Source organism: Musca vetustissima, unplaced genomic scaffold, assembly GCF_032173495.1.
Source record: "Musca vetustissima isolate MV318-11 ecotype Yass unplaced genomic scaffold, APGP_CSIRO_Mvet_v1 utg44684, whole genome shotgun sequence".
In the NCBI taxonomy this organism is placed as follows: Eukaryota; Metazoa; Arthropoda; class Insecta; order Diptera; family Muscidae; genus Musca; species Musca vetustissima.
The window spans coordinates 3,041-23,699 of NW_026873228.1; the positions used below are offsets into that span (position 1 = coordinate 3,041).

Below are 20,659 nucleotides of genomic sequence, written 5' to 3' on the forward strand. Positions count from 1 at the left end.
AAGCGGTGAAGTCGCATACTATAAACTCGAAAGCAGTTCATGATTGTAAGACCGCTCTGAATGATATACGTCAAATAGTTGGGTTATGCTGGGTTCCAGGACATAACGATATTGAAGGGAATGAGATAGCCGACGAGCTTGCTCGAGGGGGGTCACAGTCGTCCAGTCTTCTGATTGAGAGATCTGTGAAACCCCCTATTAGCTATTTCATTGGCAGAATCCGTGCGTTCTATTGCGAGGTAGTCGGCAACAGATGGCTAAGGGAACCTGCATGCAGAATCTCTAAATCTATCTGGCCAGAATTCTCTCATAAAAGAACGTCTTCGCTGCTGGATCACAACAAGAGGGAGATTAAGATCGTTGTGGGGATCATTACTGGTCACTGCAAAGTTAGATCTCTCACTTCTAAGTGGGACTCCAGTGGAGAGGATTACTGTCGTCTATGTGAGGATGAAGAAGAAGTGGAAACAATTGAGCACATCCTTTGCAAATGTCCATCGCTGATCAGCAGAAGACATAAACAGTTTGGATGTTATGAAATTGATAATCTAGTCTTCTTCTCCAAAATAGACCCTAACCTAATTCTAGGCTTTGTCAAAAAATTGACTTGGCTAAAATAATGTCTCTTCCGCTTCCGCTCCCTCCTATTCTGACTACCTCTCTCTCTACTCTTCCACTATCTTTTCTTCTCTCTCTTTATAGGTACACCTATACATAATGGATGATCACAATGGACATAGTCTCCGAGTGGACGGTTGTTAGAACAGCCGTACATCCCAAACCTAACCTAACCTAGTACCTTTCGTACACATAAGTACGATTTTTTACCACAATCCTGTACTCCAGTGGTAATCGGAATTCCTATTTTAAGGATTTCATCTCTAAACGCTCAATTAAATTCAAATAGTACAAAATTTAGTAACATTTAGTACTTTTCATACAAATAAGTACGAATTTCTAAAACCGTTTCCATACATCGAAACCACTCCCAACCTGTATAATTTCAAGATCCTAGACATAGAACTAAATTTACTAAAGTTGAATACTTTTCGTACACATATAGGTCGAATTTCAGAAAACCCTTTTTTGCAACTTTCTAAGTTTCCATCCGTGACTCACTTCAAATTAAAGAATTCTAGCTCTTATCGTTAGCCTAATACAAAGGCTATCATATTTAGTACATTTTGTTACGTTTCGTAGCCTTCTAGTTAGAATTTCCAAAAACCGAGCCTTATCTATCTAGCTTCAAACTTTTCGTCTGGGCGAGGATCTTTCGGTCACTCACTTATCACCAAGCTCTTTTATATATTAGGTTGGGGAAAAACCATTATTTTTTGACAGATGGCTGTACTGATACTGATAAATTTCTCGTCAAGTATCGACCAAAAAATTTTAGATTTATGCTCGTTGGAAGGGTGACATTTCGCAGTAAAACAATTATTTTGCTGTTTTGTGTTTGGTTCATTCAGTTGTGTTACAGGGTGTTAAAAATGGAAGTGAACAAAGAGACAATTCGGTGCATTTTACAGTTTTTCTTTAACAAAGGCGGAAAATGCAAGCCAAACGGCTAAAATTGTGACTGTTGTTTATGGTTCCGATACTGTATATTTATGTTCAATTTTGGTTTCTGTTCAGGTATTTTTGATGTTCAAGATGCACTTCGCACAGGTAGGCTGGGCGTTTAAAATATCGTAATATCGCCCAGGAACTAAAAATCGACCATCATAACTGTTTTATACCACTTACACCAAAAAATTGATTTCTTTTTTTCTCAACCTAATTAAGATATGAATTTTTTAGAAAATTTCCAATAAAACCAATTTGCATTTTTTTGTTTTACAATTGTTTTTGTAAAAATGTTTTTTTCTTTATTTTTTGTGGTCTCTTTCAGTTTGTGAAAAAGCTTCTGAATTTCAGAATTCTTCACAAAACATTAGCTTCCTTCTGTAGTCTAGCCCCATTTTCTTTGTTGGTTTCAAGTGACACACGTGTTAACAACAGGTATTTTGTTTGGACTATAAAAAAATAATTTATTGACAATTTACATGTTCAAATAGTTGTCGGGGAATTCGAAGGTGACATCACGGCCGGTAAGTTTCTTGTAGACCGAGGTGAAGGTGTCAACCTGGAAGAAAAAAGGAGTAGGAACAAAATTAGTTACGAATTCAAATGAAACTGATATAAATTAATTAATTCTAATTTTAAAAACTTGTTATGTAATTCTAATTCTAATAAGAACAATTGTAAATTTCTAAAATTAAAATCAATATTGTTGATTTGACAATAAAAATATTTGGAAATTTTAAAAATTCGTTTAATCTGCCGTTTTGTAGGAAGTCCCATAGAGCTTCAAATAGATCACCATACGGGAGGCAAATAAACGGTATTAGAAATAAAATAAAAACAAAAATAGTTCGTTGATTTGTAAAATTTAAAAATTAAAATTTTCTTTGTTGCAAATCAAAGAAAATATTAGCTGATTTAAAAATTTCATTTAATCTGCCGTTTTGTAGGAAGTCTCATAACGCCGAAAACATTACGTATGAGAGGCAAATAGACGGCCTGCTTGGATTTGGATACCGAAAATGTCTTAAGCTATTGTAGACAACAAATGGAATATGTTGATACTTTTATAATTCGTATAAACAATAACGAGTTGTTGTCCCAAAATTAATTTGCGTTCTTTTTGACAATTATTGATTTGATGAAGCAATCAATAAATAACACAAGAACGCTATAAACTTGAAGGAATAAGAAACCAAAATTTGAATTGTTTTTATACAAATACCTTACGATTTTTGTAATAGTTATTTTAATCACAAAATTTTTGTAAAAAGGAATGATATTTGTTGGTTTTTAATGTGTGTCCTTTTTGACGATCACTGTGACTGGTGGTCATAATTCAGCAATTAACACAAGGACGAAAAGTTTTGAAATTGTTTCTTATTCCTTTTTCGTTGTTGTTGTTTTACCATTATTAATTAAAGAGGAGGAAAATGTCACCAATGTATGGAGATGTTTAAAGGTCTTTGTATTGGACCATTTCAAACAATAACGAGTCATTGGTTAAATTTACTATTTGTCCTTTTTGACAATCACTGATCTTGGTTTTATGACAATCAGCAAATAACACAAGGACATTATTTATAGATTTATTTTCAATAAAATAAATTAATATTTTTATATATGAAATAATTACTAAAAATAAGGGTTTGCATTGAAGATAATGGATGGTATTGAAGATTATTTTTTAGATTTTTTATGGTTATTGGAAGCAAGTAAATATGTATCAGTCAGTGTTCACGACAGATATATGAGTCGTTAATTTCGAAAGCAGTTTAAGTCCATTTTATGTTCTGGTACATATCTTGGTTTTCTAGTAAAGTTTACAAAAGGTATTACGTTATGTATTCTATCATTTTTAAGAGCACAAACAAACAACATGAATACCACGTAACAATATTTTTGAATCAAATGAATCACAAATATTTAATTATCTCAATATAAGAAAAATTGACTTAAACCACAGCCTATGGCATATCATTTGCTGCAAGACCGGAATAAATCAAAAAATTTGATTTTTAAGTTAATGATGCAGAATTGTTCGCTATATCAGATTTCATGTTGTGTAAAAAATTCAGATGAATATCTATTTCACACACTGATTGAGAATCTGTAGAAATTCCTTTGTGCCTTGTAAGGCGTGAGACAATTGAAAACTTAAACTAATTTTCTGCAAAATTATTTTATTTATTTATACCGGTCTTGCATATCTATTTTGGTCCGCGGAATCACTGCCTACAATAGTGGTGGACAAAATTTTGGGAACACCACTACGGACACTACATTCGCTTGATTTTGGATTTACAAAATTTTGAATATATTCACATTTTGTACTAGAAAAAATGATCTCATGGATCCCAGCATTCGCACTTAATTTAGGTTTAGTAAAAATATTACGATGTGCAAAGGGAAAATTAATAAAATCGCCCATCGAGATCATTAGCCAATTTATCTGAAATGGATTTGATCCAAAGGAACTTGAAATTTCAAATCAAATTTGAACGAGGTAAATTTTTGTCGTTGGAAAGTTTATAGCCCACATTAGGCATAAATTTGAGGGCATAAAAAGCTGTTATACTCCATATGCCCAATAGGGTTCCAGGTTCAAAAAGGCGGCGACCTTTTTAGATTGAGTTTGCTGAATAATGCCAGGCAGATGTTATGCTTCATGCCATCAATTCGAGCCCAATATGAAAACCATATTCGGGATAAAAACAATATTCGGGATAAATGATGAACTATGCCTTTACTTAAAGGGGACATTTTGAAAGCGTAAAATACCCAAGATACAAGATCTTATCGGAGTTGTTGTACCATACACAACTATGTTGTCAGGGTATTATAGCTTTGTACAGCCCCATGAGTTTATAACTTCCCGAAATATTGGTTCTAGACCCACCATTGAGCATACCGATCACCATATATTGACTAGCTGAATCGATCTAAACGTGTCCGTCTGTCCATTTTACTTTGTAAACACGATACAGGCCGTAGTTATGGACCAAATCGTCACGAAGTTTTGTATATAGGGCCAATTCTGGACAAATAGCACCCCTATTTGTTTTTGATAATGATCCGTTAATATTTAGGGGATGAAATGGAGTAAAACTTTATTTTTGTCTGTTTTTCTGGTCGCTCTAGAAATTTTACACAAAGAGAACGGTCGGTTAATATTAAGCGGTTCAAATTGCCGATTTTCTAGTCGCTCTAGAGCCCATTATTATTTGCAGAACGTCAAATTGATGGGGATCTGGCCAAATACTTAGAAAAACTGTTTAGATGGTGATCGGTCAATATTCCGAGGATCAAATTAATCAAAACATAAAGTGACCAACATTTTATAATATGGCATAAATATTCGCATCGGGAAAACAAGTTTTGGAAAATATGCCAGGATTAGAAAGTGGACTGATTACCTATTACCGGTCACGAAAGTGCAAATATCGCTAATTATTACCTTGGTGGCTCGGAATATAGATCCGCAGACTTCAGTTGTGTTATATATCATATGGTCGGATACCGTTCGAATATACTACTCCGGCTCAGTGGTTTTTATTGTTGTGGTAGTTGATTGAACAATGTATGGATAATAGAGAGGTTTCTTGTGGAACCAACCAGGGACTTTAAAATGCAAAACAATGCCCAGGCATTTTAAAATGCAAAACAATGTGGGAAAATTCAGTCATTATAGATGTTTATCGAAGCTGTACATGGATTCGTATTTAATGTTAACCTTGCTAACATTTCATTATTTGAAAATATTTACTTGGAAGGAAGTCTACCCTACTCGCCTTCACTTAAATAAAATATTTTGAGGATCAACATTTCATTTCAGCTGTATCTGGCCATTTAGATTTACTAGTCTCAAACTGTATTGAGAATACAAAAAATATTGTCGTACTTTCCCCTAAAACTTTTTTTAAATAATCAGTATTTTGTCTTATTTCAGGTAATCTTCTAAATGAACGCCTCCAATTCTTGTGATTTTATCTCGATGTCCTTTAGAACAAAAAACAGGGGTATGTAAAGTTGTAAATGAAAATATTTAGATTCTATCGTGTCTCTATATCACATAAGTAGAATGTTTCGGATTAATCATTAAGAAAGCATTCCAATCTTTTTTTCGTTGTTGTTGTTGCTAATGAATAATAGAGGTCAAAGACATCAAAATGATGCTGAATTCATCAACACTAAAAACAACAAATGTTTAAATTTTCACCACTTCAATACACAAATTTCAAAAAAAAAAAAAAAAAACAATCGAAATCGCTAAAAAACGGAAGTTCCCTGTGTCGAATAAATTTGTTACTATAGACCGATAGTCGTCATTGCAAGCCATATCAAACAATGGGCACAATTATTTTTCCGGAATTTTGGATACCCGATATGTTGCTAAAAACGGTGTCACTTCAATACCATTCATTCATCTTCAATTCAAATGTACTTAAATTCACTTCCTTATTTAATTTCATTTCGAGCATTAATGTTCATTCCATGCTACTTACTTTGTGTTCAATGGTGGTTTGTTGATTCTTGTCCAAATGCACCTTAATCAATTGAGAGCCATCCAACTTGACGCGGATACGCTTGCCAACGATTTCAGCGGGGAAGACCAAATCTTCCAAGATGGCATCGTAGACAGCGGTCAAAGTGCGGGAACGTGGACGCTTTTGCTTCAATGGATTTCTAGCCTTACGGGTGGGCTTGGGCAAAATTTTACGTTCGCCAACGACAACGACGTGCTTGCCAGAGAATTTCTTCTCCAATTCACGTACCAAAAGGATTTGGATCTTTTGGAAAACTTTTTGTTGGGGAATGGGAACATAGATGATGACAGCCTATAAACGAAAAAACAACAACAATGATAATTGTAAATAAATCAAAGGACGAAAAAAATTATGTTGACCAACTTACCTTCTTGTTGCCGAATTCAATTTCACGGGCACGTGTGATGTGCAAGTCTCTCAAGTAGGGCTTGAGTTCACTGTTGGCCTCGAGCTCAACGAGAGCTTGGGCAATGGATTTCTCAAAATCATCGGGCTCAGCGCCACCGGGCTTGATAATCTTGGAGCCAATCATCTGTGGGGGAACAATGAAAACAAACAATCCATTAATGTTTTTAATTCACACAATAACTCATATTAACAATTTAAAGAAGTTCTTTTCATTTCACTTCTAAACAATTCACAACACAATGTCCCTTCATTTTCACATTTTTCTCTACAGCCTCTATACGGCTTTTTTCTAGTTCATTTCATTTTTGTTTCTTTCGATCTTGTTTGACACAACACTCTTTCAAATCTTACAGCATCTCTGCAATTTCACAAAGCATTTTCTTCATTTATTCACATATTCATAGATTGTTCGTTTAGTTTTCAATTTTCATACACATTTTCACAATTCTTTTGGGAATTTCATGAATATTTTTGTATTTATTTGTGGGACAATCAAAAAATACACCAACCTTAGTCAATTATTTTGACAGAAAAGGAAGTAAAAGAGAACCACTGAACAGTAATTTCCTTCAATTTACTCGTTGCTAGTGTCAAACCGCGCCCTGAAGTTGGTTGCAGTTGTCAACAGGGGTGTATTTTACTCGTTACTTTGCAAGAGTATTGTGTGAAAAATGTTGAGCATACTTTTAGGCGCAAAGTGTAGTTTGTATTGATTTAATGTAAATACATGTTTAATGAATAATAGAAATTGAATGAATGAATATATATCTAATTATAAAAGAATATAAAATTATATATTCGAATTTTACAATAATTTACTTGGACATAATAATCGAAAGCAGAAATACGCCATAAAAATTAAGACATTTTTAATATTAAATCTTCGGAGACATAATTCTTCATAAATATAATGCGTTACTTTTAATTACTGGACGATATTAAAGTGAATATATATAAAATATAAACATATTTTGGAAGATTTTATTAAAACATAAAATTACTGCAGCAAATATTTTTTTTATATTCTAAGCGTCTAAGATTATATTTTTGTATAAGTAATATTAAAATAATTGTTATTTAGTTTGATTGTTTATAAAATTATTATAGCTTAGAGTCTATTATAAATTCACAAGTTTATTTGTATCTTCGGGAAAGCTTAGATAGTATTTTTGACTTGTAATCTGTATTTCTAATTTTAGCTTAATTTATAATAATTTATTTAATTTATAATTTATAATTAAATCCACTCAATATCTCAATTTGTTTAAAATCATATGCAAAATGGAAATAATTCCAAATGCAACCCTGCTTTTGCGTAAAAAAATCACTTAAATATTTGTTTATCAAAATTCTGAAAATATGTAATGTATACGCAAATAATAGGTTACAATACAACTTTATATCACTTTTAATACTGGTCTAAACAGCTAGGATTTGGTCCAAATCAAGTCGTTTAAGAAGGCGCAGTCTAAACGCGCCTTAACAATTTACACATACTACATTATCTGAAAATGAAGAAAAAATTATACGAATTGATTTAAAATTAATGAAATCATAATATATGGGCACTTTCGGAGTCACGACTTTCAGAGGCAAAATAAAACATGAAATGTTTTATTTGTATAGTATTTTACTTTTGAATAGTATTTTAGGGTAATATCAGTGGTTAGTCTGCTTTTCCACAGGCAGATTTTTATTTGGCAAATTTTTTGTTTTCTCTTTTGAAATTTTCGCTTGCTTTTCCATTAGCAAATTTTTCTTTGCCAAATTTGCGAATCAAAATACAAAAGAGAGAAAATAAAAGTCAAAAGTGTTTGCATTTTAAAGATTTTTTTTAATATTTTATTTATTTTTTATATATTTTATTACATAAATTGCAAAAATTAAAAATTAAATTTCACTTGCACAAATTAAAGCAACAGGTTTGTAAACAAAAGCCGGCTGTGTGTCAGTAAAGCGAATTGGTTCAAAAGGAAATGTCAACAAAATTGTTTTCAACGAACAGAGCAAAGCAGAATTTGCGTGTACGGCAAATTCTGAACAGGCAAATTTTTGTTTTTCTTCCTCGCACCCCTCTCGCCTATAAACTCAGTATTTGCCAAATAAAAATTTGAAAAGCAGACTAAGTCCTTCACAATATGCATTTTGCTAGGTCAGTATGTTAGATATTTGAAATACGTGAAATGAATCATTATCAAAGTTATATTTCCTATTAGATTTTGAAAACCAAACCAGATATTCCAATAATATTTCGAATTTTTAGAAAAATTTTAAAATTATGAAAAATGAACAAAACCACTTTTTTGCATTTGTTTTTATTTATTCTGATCTTGTAAGTCACAACTTAGAGTTGTATTTTTTATTGTTGACAAATATACCTCACTTTGTATAATTGTACATTGGGTTATCTCGGCGACAACTCAGTACCGACAGGTTCCTACATGATACAATTATACAAGGTAGGTTATCTTTTCAATAATGTCAGAATAAAAAACAAATGCAACCAGTCTTTCTGTTCATTTTACATATCGGTAATTTGCTGCAAGACAGGCATAACATAAAAAACGTGATTTTCGAGTTAATGGTGCATGGTTGTTCGCTATAATAGGTCTCATTTTGTGTAAAAAATTCATATGAATATCTCTTACCCACTCTGATTGAGACACTATAGAATTTCCTCTGTTCTATGTAATGTCTGTATAAATTCAAAACTTAAAATGAATTTTCTGCACTGTCTTGCAGCAAATCAGCGATATATTTAACATTTTAATAAAAACGTGAAAATGTATATAATTTTCAAAATGGGGTTGGAAATATTACTTAGATATTGATTCATCCACAAATCATAAATTTCTTCTTACCAATGTTGTAAAATTATTCTGTAAACAAATGGATTTTAGAGTAAATTTTTTATACTTTTCAAAACATTACACACACAGTCAAACATTTTGTATACGACTTTGCCATAACAAGCCACAATACCATGGTACAATTATAAAAGGTAACAGCAAATCCCAGCTGATTTGATCCCAACGTAATACTAGTGTCAGTATGAATTTGACAAATTATGTTTTTAAAAATCACCCAACAGGAAAATTGGGAACGCACACAATTTGAAATTGTTCTTTATTAAATATGCTCCCGTATTCAATTTACTCAATCTGCCTGCTGGGAAAGTTTGATGAAGCAAATCTTTCTGAATTGAATAACACGCAATTCCCTGCATTTTCATATGTGTTACACATATAAGTGGCAATGGCTCAATTATAGGAAAGATGTGGAAGCGATAGAAATATAAATTTGATAGATTTTCATTCAGGTTTTTCAATTTTATTTTGAGGATTCGAAGATATTTCATTTTCAAAATAAATATAATTTATTTGTTTGTTTACATTTTTCTTTAAAATGATGTTGACACTAGTATAACTTACAAAAACAAATGTCCATGTTGTTGTTGTATCATTTGTTGTAACCTTCTATTATTATACCATGCCACAATACGAAAAAATTTTAATCTATAAGTCTGCTTTTCCACAGGCAAATTTTTATTTGGCAAATACTGAGTTTGTAGGCGAGAGGGGTGCGAGGAAGAAAAACAAAAATTTTCCTGTTCAGAATTTGCCGTACACCCAAATTCTGTTTTGCTCTGTTCGTTGAAAACAATTTTGTTGACATTTCCTTTTGAACCTATTCGCTTTACTGACACACAGCCGGCTTTTGTTTACAAACCTGTTGCTTTAATTTGTGCAAGTGAAATTTAATTTTTAATTTTTGCAATTTATATAATAAAATATATAAAAAATAAATAAAATATTAAAAAAAATCTTTAAAATGCAAACACTTTTGACTTTTATTTTCTTTCTTTTGTATTTCGATTCGCAAATTTGGCAAAGAAAAATTTGCTAATGGAAAAGCAAGCGAAAATTTCAAAAGAGAAAACAAAAAAATTTGCCAAATAAAAATCTGCCTGTGGAAAAGCAGACTAAGTTGCTATGGCGTACACCATGGTACAATTATAAAAGGTAACAGCAAATCCCAGCTGATTTGATTCCAACGTAATACTAGTGTCAATATGAATTTGACAAATTATGTTTTTAAAAATCACCCAACAGGAAAATTGGGAACGCATATAATTTGAAATTGTTATTTATTAATGTACTTCCGTATTCAATTTACTCAATCTGCCTGCTGGGAAAGTTTGAGGAAGCAAATCTTTCTTGAAGGAATAACTCGCTATTCCCAGCATTTTCATACGTGTTACACATATATATGGCAATGGCTCAATTAAAGGAAAGATGTGGAAGCGATAGAAATATAAATTTGATAGATTTTCATTCATGTTTTTCAATTTTTATTTTGAGGATTCGAAAATATTCCATTTTCAAAATAAAAATAATTTGATGATAATTTGTTTGTTTGTTTACATTTTTCTGTCAAATGAGTTGACACTAGTAGAACTTACAACAACAAATTTCCATGTGGTTGTTGTATCGTTTTTTGTACAACAACACTTGCTGTTACCTTTTATTATTATACCATGGGCGTACACAAATAAATTCTGGTCATAAACACATTAGGTTCGTTCCCGTACTTTTTGATAGTAAAGCTAGTAAAAGAGCGAACTATCAAAAATTACTCTCACATACAAGATTTGCGCAAAAAGTAAAGGAACGAAAAATAGTTAAAACATGAAGAAACGTCAAAATCAAAAATTTCATTTGTTAAGGACAAAAAAAAAAGACTACAGAAACCTAATGCACACAAAAAACAAAAAGTTAAACGGCGTCCATTGCATGATTTTGATAATATTAATATTTATTGTTTATTTTTTTATTTGTATAATTTAGAGGAAAACATTATGGAATATATGGAAGTGGAGTTTCCGACGACTCCAAGCCCGGAAAGTCTTATATGGCTGGACGCTCCCATAATGATTAGAATTTTTTAGCGAACTAGAACAAACAGATATGGAACAAGTCAAGTTTAGGGGCCCCACTCGGATCATTTTGAAATGATTACCGTAAGTAGCCCTCCTTGTGCTGATTACAGTCATATACATTTCATGTGGGGAAATGCATACTTCCCGAGATATTGGCCTTGAAATTTCGGAACATATTTTGTTTAAAACAACCCTTTTCTATTGCCACCAGGGGCTGATTAAAACAACATACTCTCCGAATTTTCAAGGCCCATATCTGGGGAAGTATACATTTCTCCCCATAAAATATATATCACTGTAATCAGTTCACAGAGGACTATTTACTGTAAAAATGTCAAAGCGATCCAAGTGGAGCCCCTAAACTTGACTTAAGCCCATGGTATTTGAATCTTCTGCCAGCCATTCATCTTCGCTATCATCCAAAAGAGAAAAAAATCTGTTTGTCAATTTTTAAATTTCTTATTTGTTTTTTTTTTCAAGCAAATGTGTGTGCGTCTGTGCGTGTGTCCCTTTTGTTGAAGCGCTAACTCTCATATGCTTTATTTCGGACTGTATATCTCTGGCAATCAAATGTCAAATTCATAATTTACTAGATTTACGATTTCGTGCTAGGCCAAATTGGTCTTGCAGAAAATAGGAGAAGAGAACGCCATTTTGGTTTTAACTCTCTTAAATTTAACTTCAATTTTTCCTACTTTTCGGTGTAAGGAAACGCTTTTCTAGCAAAAATTGCAAAACTAGTAATATATAGTACTATATTGCAGGTTTGGGAACACAGCTATTGTATTTAATTTGTCTAGTCATAAACCCATGGTACAATTATAAAAGGTAACAGCAAATCCCAGCTGATTTGATTTCAACGTAATACTAGTGTCAATATGAATTTGACAAATTACGTTTTTAAAAATCACTCAACAGGAAAATTGGGAACGCATACAATTTGAAATTGTTCTTTATTAAATGTGCTCCCGTATTCAATTTACTCAATCTGCCTGCTGGGAAAGTTTCAGGAAGCAAATCTTTCTTCAAGGAATAACTCGCTATTCCCAACATTTTCATATGTGTTACACATATATGTGGCAATGGCTCAATTATAGGAAAGATGTGGAAGCGATAGAAATATAAATTTTAAAGATTTTCATTCATGTTTTTCAATTTTTATTTTGAGGATTCGAAAATATTTCATTTTCAAAATAAAAATAATTTGATGATAATTTGTTTGTTTGTTTACATTTTTCTGTCAAATGAGTTGACACTAGTAGAACTTACAACAACAAATTTCCATGTGGTTGTTGTATCGTTTTTTGTACAACAACACTTGCTGTTACCTTCTATTATTATACCATGTCATAAACCCATATTTATTTTCATTACAGTACGTTTACATTACACCGGATTAAGTTAACCCAGTGGGTTTTAATTGTCAATTCCATTACATATTTGTCAAATAAATCCTCATAAAGTAGATTAACCCTGAAAAAAGTTCTAGTGCACATATCGTTTTAGAATTTATTTTACTTGTGAAAATCCTAATTAAATTATTTTTATAATTTTGTTATGAAATCCCACCAATAGAAAAGACCTAATAATGTTTTTACACGATATGTATTTTACATATGTGCTGTCACTTATTTCATCCATATGTAATTCTTTATGGGTGTCAAAATCTGCAGCGTACACAAAACTTTTATTTAAAACTTTGAACCAACCATTTAAACCGTTTCATAAATTTTGTAACCTGGGAGTAATTTTGAAGTCTTCCTTTAAAAAGATTTACAAAAAAAGGATTGTTTTCACATAATCATTCAGACGTTGCTCTTGCTTATGGCTAAAAATATAACAGTATTTCCTATTATTTCTATTTTCGTTTATTTCCCTTTAATTTTATTTAGTTTGTGGCAATCTTTACTAAATTATATTAATTATTTTCATAACTAACTCCTAGCAATAAAAAGTTCCTATTCATTTTTTAATAAAACATGTGAAAACAATTGTTTGTAAATCATTTGAACTTGAATATTTTATATACGCTACGCGTCATACGTCACCATTTAGTCACTCAACAAAATGTATACGCTCTTAATACAACCCTGTTGCTCAACGGACGAGTTGCCTACTCGGTAGGAGAGTTGTATTCAATAAAGCCATTGAAAAATTTGCTAATCAGAAAAAAATTTAAATGGACGCAATTTCTCAAAATAATTTCGTTGATAATTGACAATAAGTTTATTTTAATTACATTAAAGTTATTAAAAATATTATTAGTGACTAAAACGGACAAATGCGTGTAAATGTAACATTGATTTCGGTATGTGTGATTGTGGACATTTAAATAAATTTTTTTGTGAATATAAAAGTGAAAAAGATAACCTTAAAAACAAAAATTTCTGACTAAATTGTTCATAAAAGTGGTTATGGCGGGGAGGCACAAGAATTATAAAGCCAAATTAATTGGCAAATATTTAGGATATCTCGAAGTAAGGTATATACTATTTTTCATTTGTTTGTATATATAATTGCTAAATACGATTTCAATTCAGAAAAAAATAATTGTTATTCCTATTTTACAAATTTTCTACAATTGAAAGCGGTCAATTTATTGATATTTTGCAAATATTTTTGACAAGTGGCTCTGGGATTCCTCTGTAGAACGGAGTTTAATGTCTTTTTTTATTTATACATGAAATCAATACTTCCTGAGGTATGTGGAATCCCGTACCTCAGGGAAATACCCTATTTTTTATTAATTACTTTCAAGACTACCACTCAGAAACGTTTGGCAATTTTTTATTGCAACCAGCCCTTTGATGCTGATTACAATGTAAGTATTATATTTTTTTTTGGTTCAGATTGTATTGTTCTATACATAAGAGTAATTCTTAAACCCCCAAAACGGAAGCCTGGCTATTGTTCATGTAGCCCATTTTTCCTCCGGTTCATAGAAGACAGCCTTAAATGCTGGCCTGCTCCTTAGAAAGAAAATTAGATTCTCATAGGCCAATATTTCACCCGTCCATTGGAGAAAGTCTTATATCTATATAGAACAAATTTCAAATAGTAATAAAATTCTGTCCGCATTTGAAAATAACGCAGTAAGTTTTAGGGATATTTTCAGCCTCAGTCAGGGAGGGTATATGCACTTTCTTACGGCAAAAATGTGCCTCATCAAAATATTGGTGTTGGATATCATGTTTCTTTGAAACAAATTTTTTTAAGACAATTTACAAATGTCCGTCTGTCTGGCCGGTTGGAGCGCACGTTCGAACATCATCCAATTTTAGTTGAAGTTCGAATATGGGGAACATCGGTCCCCTCTTTCCCCCACAAAATGGTCACAATTTCGCTGAAAATTAATTATATATCATACGAGCATATTTTCATTATCAAGCCTATATCAAGTCCGAAGATGGGACCCGTTGGTTCACTCTTAGTACCTCCCACAAAATGCGTGTAAATATTTTTACCAAGCCGAGATCAAATCCTAAGATGGGACCCATCGGTCCACTCCTTCTGGCACATCCCCCACAAATAGTCAACATTTTTAAAATTTGTTGTTAATCCAATAATAATATTATGGAATGTTCGACTTGATACAAAATGTGCGCATCGTAATGTTACGGTTGGTCCTCTCCTTCTGGCAAATCCCCCACAAAGGGTCAACAAATCTGTAAATGTAAATCGCCAACAATTCTATTTGGTTGTCGGTGACCGTATATTACAATTTTTGTATTAATTATTAATTAAAATATTTTTGAGTGTTAGGAGGTAACACTCAAAAATACTAAAACTTTGCGAAAAAATAAAATAAATTTTAACACCTAAAATAACGATATATTTTTTTAATTCGTCAGAGTTGCACATGTTTTGGCCCAGCTAAAATCGAGTTATCTATTTTATCGATAAATTTTACAGGAAAATATTAAAAATTTCTGGGAAAATTTACAATTACATTTTCAATTAGACCTAAAGCGTTGAAAAAAAACCACGTTGAACTTTTTTAATATCAAATAAAGAGATTACTACATATTTCCACATAATCAATTTCAGTTGCAAATGTTTTCACCACCACTGTATATAAGAAAATAAGAGTCAACAAAGACTAACACTTATTTACTTGCTATAACTCACATTGCTGAAATTTATTTTCAAAAACTGTATCAGAACTCATTAAGGACTTCTTACCTTCCGGCTGTTTTATGTTCCATTACAATTTTTTTTTTTCAAATAATATGAAATTAAGATTTTGGAATGAAATATAGATTTTAATGGTCTAAATACGGAATAAGACTTATGTAACCGATCAATTTTAGTGACCCCATTTGACTGTCATTTGATATTTCGATATATTAGGTTGAGGTCTATATAACTACTTAAAATTACGGTTATTCTATTGAATGGTTTTATGAACTTTTTTAAAGGATTGTTAAATTTTTTGAAATTTTGTAAAAGTAAAATCCCAATGTTTTATACATTTATTGATAGTTTAAATCCTAATTAAATATCACAAACGTTTGGCTAAACAAAAAATAGATTGAACTGAAATACTCTCTCTTTGACAAGGGAATTCCCATTTCTTTTTTCATTCACAAGAAATTATCTACACAAAATTATCATGGTCAAGGCTAAGCATTTGTTGCTTAAATGAAAAACAGGCTGTATACACATTCAAAAAATCACTGAACAAAAAAGTCTTCTTGGTGAGTAAAATACGTATTCCCCAGCAGTTGTGATAATGTGATTCCCCGCAACACTTGGTGTGTTCCTTATTCAACAAAAACACATCTGAAAACCAAGATGTGTCATTTGTCGTACATGCAACCAAAAGAAATATTCACTATAAAAGCTTAGGTTACGGCGAAGAAAGTCATCAGTTTCTTATTGAACTTAAAGCAGACTAAAGCTTAAGAACAAAAACATTTTGCACAACACAACACGCTTTTTTAATTAAAAACAAATCAAAATGAACTTTACTAAATTATTTGTCTTTGTTGCCTTTGTTTTGGCTGTCTTTGTTGGTCAGAGTGAAGCAGGATGGTTGAAAAAGATTGGCAAGAAAATTGTAAGTATAATTTTTCTTAAATTTAAAAATATATTTTATTAATTGTTGTTATATGTATTTATTATAGGAACGTGTTGGACAACATACCCGTGATGCTACCATTCAAACTATTGGCATTGCCCAGCAGGCAGCAAATGTGGCTGCAACATTGAAGGGGAAATGAAACATTTTTTAGTAATATAAGAAACATGCTAGTATAAGTAGATTTAAATACTTTTTAGATATTTATTTTTATTATTAAATCTTTATTTTGTAATGAAAAACCTAAGGGACCAATAAATAATTACAATATGCTTCAAATAATAAATTAAGATTAAAAAAATTAAGATTTAAATAATATCTAATTACGAAAAAATACACTTATGACACTTCACAATGGAAGAACTACTCCTATCAATATTTATTTAAATAAAAAGTTTATATAAAAATTGAGATATGCCGTGTTATAGTTTACAGAAATATTTTTAACGCATAACTAAAGGGGATATTGTTAACACATACCAAACCAGATTTATGGGACACTTAATTGCATAATTATCGTGCTTAAGGGGTTTAATTTCATCCGAATGTTTTAAAATTATGGCTTCTTCTGAGGCATAACGGAGGGATTCATAAGGGGTTTACTTTCATGAGAATGAAGAGTAGAGATTTACAAATATGGCTTCCTCAGAGACATATGTATATGAGCTGTGGAGATAGATGCAAAGTGTATATCATTTCTTACAGACTGTATACAAAATTGTAGACTACTCTTTCGTCCAAATAACGCTGAATATTAATCATCAGATTTAAGTTCATACTTGCTTTGTTTAAAATATTTCTCCTATTATATTAAAGTTATTGACATTTTTTCCATTGATTTGTGGCTATCTCTGTGCTGAAAATTACTTCTAAAGATTTAGGAAGACCTAGACAGGATGATGCAGAAACTAAACTAGAGTTCTCCACCCTAAATATTGTGCCTATTGGTCCGCGTTTTGGGGCAACTCTCATATATCGGCACTCCACAGTATTTTCTTCTTTTATTCCGTTTGAAATTTGAGGACTATAAGAAGAGTGGTATTTTTAAAATATGTTATTGGATTCTTAAAATATCTTTTTGAAGGACTGGAAAAAGCGTGGGTTATTACCTATTTTTTGAAGGGCTTGAAAAAATCTGGATTTTTAAATAAATTTTTGATGGACTAGAATTTAAAAAAGTAGGAAGGCTAGAAGTATTTAAAAAAGTAGGAAGACTAGAAGAAATTTGGGATTTTTAAAATATTTGTTTGAGATCTATAAGAAGTGTGGATGTTTAAAATAGTTTTTGCAAGATTAGAAGAAGCTTGAATTTAAAATTTGTTTTTTAATGGACTATGTGAATTATAGGTCTTTATATCCTCAGCCTTATATCTAATGAGGGTATATACACTTTGATACAGTGAAAATGTGCCTCATCGAAATATTGGTTTATCCACAAATATTCAAAATTCATTTGTGTTTTAGGATTTTCAATTTTACCTTAAATATAAAGTCGATTGAATATAATTTAATATTTTGAGTTGTTTATAGTTCGAAACCCCATCCGATGTACATACAAAAATTAAAATTCTACCTCAATCAGTTAAATAATTAAAAATAACATTTTTTGTTTAAAAATTTGTTTAAATTTTTTCACATTCTTAATGTTTATTAAAATAAATTACTTTATTTGAGTGTAATGAGAAAATAAATAACTTATTAGTTCCGTTCCAGAACCTAAAAGAATGTACTCGTTTTGCAACATTTTACTCGAAAACCGTTCTTCAACCCACAAAACTGGTAAAACATTGAATCAAATTTAAGAGAGCACAAAACAAAATGGCGTTCTCTTTGTAAACTTTTTACTCGAGAAATTTTCCCGAGTAAAAATGGTAAACATGAATGCCTACTTCTGATTGGTTGTTATGTTGATTTTGAAGTATTGCCATCTAATTTTGGCATATTTACTAGATTTGGGTTCCTAAACTTTTTAAATTAGCAATTTTGAAATGTTTCCCTTTTACTAGATTTACTATTAAAAAAGTTCTGGAACAGACCAATTGTAATCAAGTCTTTTTAATTCTAATGCATTTTTGTAAAGATAAATGTTAAAATTATTAGCCTTTTAATGTTGCAGCAACATTGGCTGCCTGTTGAGCCACACCAATGGTTTGAATTGTAGCATCACGGGTATGTTGACCAACACGTTCCTGAGAAAAAAAAAACAACAAAATGAAATAAAAAACTTATAAACATACAAAAAGTAATATTACTTACAATTTTCTTGCCAATTTTCTTCAACCATCCTGCCTCACTTTGTCCAATGAAAACGGCTAAAACCAAGGCAATAAAAACGAAGAATTTATTGAAATTCATTTTGATTTCTTTTTAATTCGAAGCGGTGGATATTATAGGAGAGCTAAGCTTTTGTTTCAATGCTGTTTGTCTGAAAACTGATGAAGATTTTGCTATTGATCACAGCTTTTATAGTTATCTGTTTTGTAAAAGTTGTGGTCTTTAGTTCGGGGTATACAGGAAGCTTAAATGGGGATTTACTTTTTGAGATATTGAAGAGCAGATGGTCAGCAAATATGACGAACACAATGTTTGGCCGCAAAAAGTACTTTCTCCTATTGTTGTTCTAACTTGTGGTTATTTGTGTTTATTCAGCTTGCTTTTGCTGCCAATTGTGGGTAGATGAATATGCTGAAAAAAGTAACGTACGTTTCAAATTTTAGATGGGGATAACAACAAATTAAATGTTATTGCATAACGCGGAGTTTCCAATTCACCAATATTAACTACCCAAGAGGATCTATCAAAAATGTATTTATTCTGGACCATCTCACCCTCCATTACAAGCACGGAGTGGATAATGAGTATGAACAATTTCGGCAGTTTGAAAACTATTTTTTTTAGAAAATTTAAAAACGGACAAAAATAATAATATGGGCAATATTTCAAGATATTTGCACCCTTTTGCCCGATTAGAAGTCAACAGCATCTCTTCTATAAACTGACATATTTTCCGAATTATTCCAATATTCAGTACAACCCTTCCCTCCAGATTCCCTCGGTTATTAATTGTGGTCTATAGATCGACTCAAACACAAAAAAAATAAGTCTTTGGTCAGTTTCATCCCCAAATTATTATCTGATCATCACCGAAAATTGTAGGCGTTGTTCTTGACCATAACTGCAAGTTCATTAAAATATACAAAGCGATCAGCGCAATATTTCCACCCTCTAGTGTGGTAACGGGTTTCTAAATATTAGGTTGGGGAAAAAGAAATCTATTAGGTCGGCCGTCGAAAATATCGATAACATCGGAGAAATGATCGCAGTTTACCGGCATGTTAGCAGTCGTAACATCTCGCCCAGGAGCTATAAATCGACCATAAAACAGTTTTAAACCATTTACACAAAGCTGGATTCAGAAAGAAGTTCGATGTTTGGGTGCCACACCAATTAAAAGAAAAAAGGATGGATAGTATTTGCATCTGGAAGCTTGGCCAAACGGAATCAGATAGACCCATTTCTTACACACATCTACAGTGACTCGCCAGAAACTTTGGTAGTTTGGTTGGGAAGTTTTAATGCATCAGCCATACAGTCCGGACTTGGCATCAAGCGATTTTCATATTTTTCTTGCATTGCAAAATTTCTTTAATGATAAAGAATTAGTATCTAAGTAGAATTGTAATAATCGACTACTAGAGTTTTTTGCAAATAGAGAGCAGGACTTTTATGAGAGAGACATTATGAAGTTACCTTTAAAATGGCAACCAAACAAATCCGCCGCTAAATCCACAGCCACTCTGTTCACTACATGGACGGCTGAAATGATGCTCCCTCTGAACATCATGGTCGATGGTGCAATAATTCCGACCACTAACTACCCAAAAATTTTTGGAGTAACGTTCGATAGCTTATTTAAGTCGTCCGCGCAAGCCACCGCTATTTGCGATAAGATGAGAAGTAGGAACAAGGTCCTCAAGTCGCTTGCCGGCAGCTCTTGGGGGCTGATAAAGAGACCTTGTTGACCTCTTACAAAGCTATGCGGCGCCAGTGTGGTATGCGAATGTGGAAGAACATACAAACCTGCCAGAATGCCGCCCTGAGAACTGCGACAGGGTGCCTCCT

At 31.9% G+C, this 20,659-nt stretch overlaps 3 protein-coding genes and 2 non-coding genes across 5 annotated transcripts; 1 reads left to right on the forward strand and 4 right to left on the reverse strand.

Annotated features, from left to right (window-relative positions):
- Positions 1 to 2,039: 2,039 nt before the first annotated feature.
- LOC133323401 (small ribosomal subunit protein eS7) lies at positions 2,040 to 7,134 on the reverse strand. Its single transcript, XM_061532333.1, has 4 exons — positions 7,028 to 7,134; positions 6,478 to 6,642; positions 6,069 to 6,401; positions 2,040 to 2,125 (listed from the first exon to the last, which is right to left on the reverse strand). Exons 2-4 carry the CDS (start codon positions 6,640 to 6,642, stop codon positions 2,042 to 2,044), a joined length of 582 nt encoding a protein of 193 aa, XP_061388317.1. The 5' UTR covers positions 7,028 to 7,134; the 3' UTR covers positions 2,040 to 2,041.
- On the reverse strand, positions 2,597 to 2,735 carry LOC133323537 (small nucleolar RNA psi18S-1377). Its single transcript, XR_009754090.1, has one exon. It is a non-coding gene; the product is annotated as a small nucleolar RNA psi18S-1377 (small nucleolar RNA).
- Positions 2,995 to 3,141, reverse strand: LOC133323544 (small nucleolar RNA psi18S-1377). Its single transcript, XR_009754091.1, has one exon. It is a non-coding gene; the product is annotated as a small nucleolar RNA psi18S-1377 (small nucleolar RNA).
- A 9,264-nt stretch (positions 7,135 to 16,398) lies between the features above and the next one.
- Positions 16,399 to 16,705, forward strand: LOC133323444 (sarcotoxin-1B-like). Its single transcript, XM_061532373.1, has 2 exons — positions 16,399 to 16,516; positions 16,584 to 16,705. Exons 1-2 carry the CDS (start codon positions 16,418 to 16,420, stop codon positions 16,677 to 16,679), a joined length of 195 nt encoding a protein of 64 aa, XP_061388357.1. The 5' UTR covers positions 16,399 to 16,417; the 3' UTR covers positions 16,680 to 16,705.
- A 1,902-nt stretch (positions 16,706 to 18,607) lies between these two features.
- On the reverse strand, positions 18,608 to 18,915 carry LOC133323465 (sarcotoxin-1B-like). The gene is made up of 2 exons (XM_061532393.1): positions 18,794 to 18,915; positions 18,608 to 18,726 (listed from the first exon to the last, which is right to left on the reverse strand). The coding sequence occupies exons 1-2, from the start codon at positions 18,890 to 18,892 to the stop codon at positions 18,634 to 18,636; spliced, it is 192 nt and encodes a 63-aa protein (XP_061388377.1). The 5' UTR covers positions 18,893 to 18,915; the 3' UTR covers positions 18,608 to 18,633.
- Between the last annotated feature and the right edge of the window lie 1,744 nt (positions 18,916 to 20,659).

What these genes read in the sequence shown, in the direction of transcription:
- LOC133323401 (XM_061532333.1), bottom strand. Translation starts at nt 6,642, where the DNA reads ATGATTGGCTCCAAGATTATCAAGCCCGGTGGCGCTGAGCCCGATGAT. An exon ending in TTGAATTCGGCAACAAGAAG is followed by an intron (nt 6,402 to 6,477) that starts GTAAGTTGGTCA and finishes TTTCGTTTATAG; the next exon opens with GCTGTCATCATCTATGTTCC. An exon ending in AAACCACCATTGAACACAAA is followed by an intron (nt 2,126 to 6,068) that starts GTAAGTAGCATG and finishes TTTTTCTTCCAG; the next exon opens with GTTGACACCTTCACCTCGGT.
- LOC133323444 (XM_061532373.1), top strand. Translation starts at nt 16,418, where the DNA reads ATGAACTTTACTAAATTATTTGTCTTTGTTGCCTTTGTTTTGGCTGTC. An exon ending in AAAAGATTGGCAAGAAAATT is followed by an intron (nt 16,517 to 16,583) that starts GTAAGTATAATT and finishes TATTTATTATAG; the next exon opens with GAACGTGTTGGACAACATAC.
- LOC133323465 (XM_061532393.1), bottom strand. Translation starts at nt 18,892, where the DNA reads ATGAATTTCAATAAATTCTTCGTTTTTATTGCCTTGGTTTTAGCCGTT. An exon ending in AGAAAATTGGCAAGAAAATT is followed by an intron (nt 18,727 to 18,793) that starts GTAAGTAATATT and finishes TTTTTTTCTCAG; the next exon opens with GAACGTGTTGGTCAACATAC.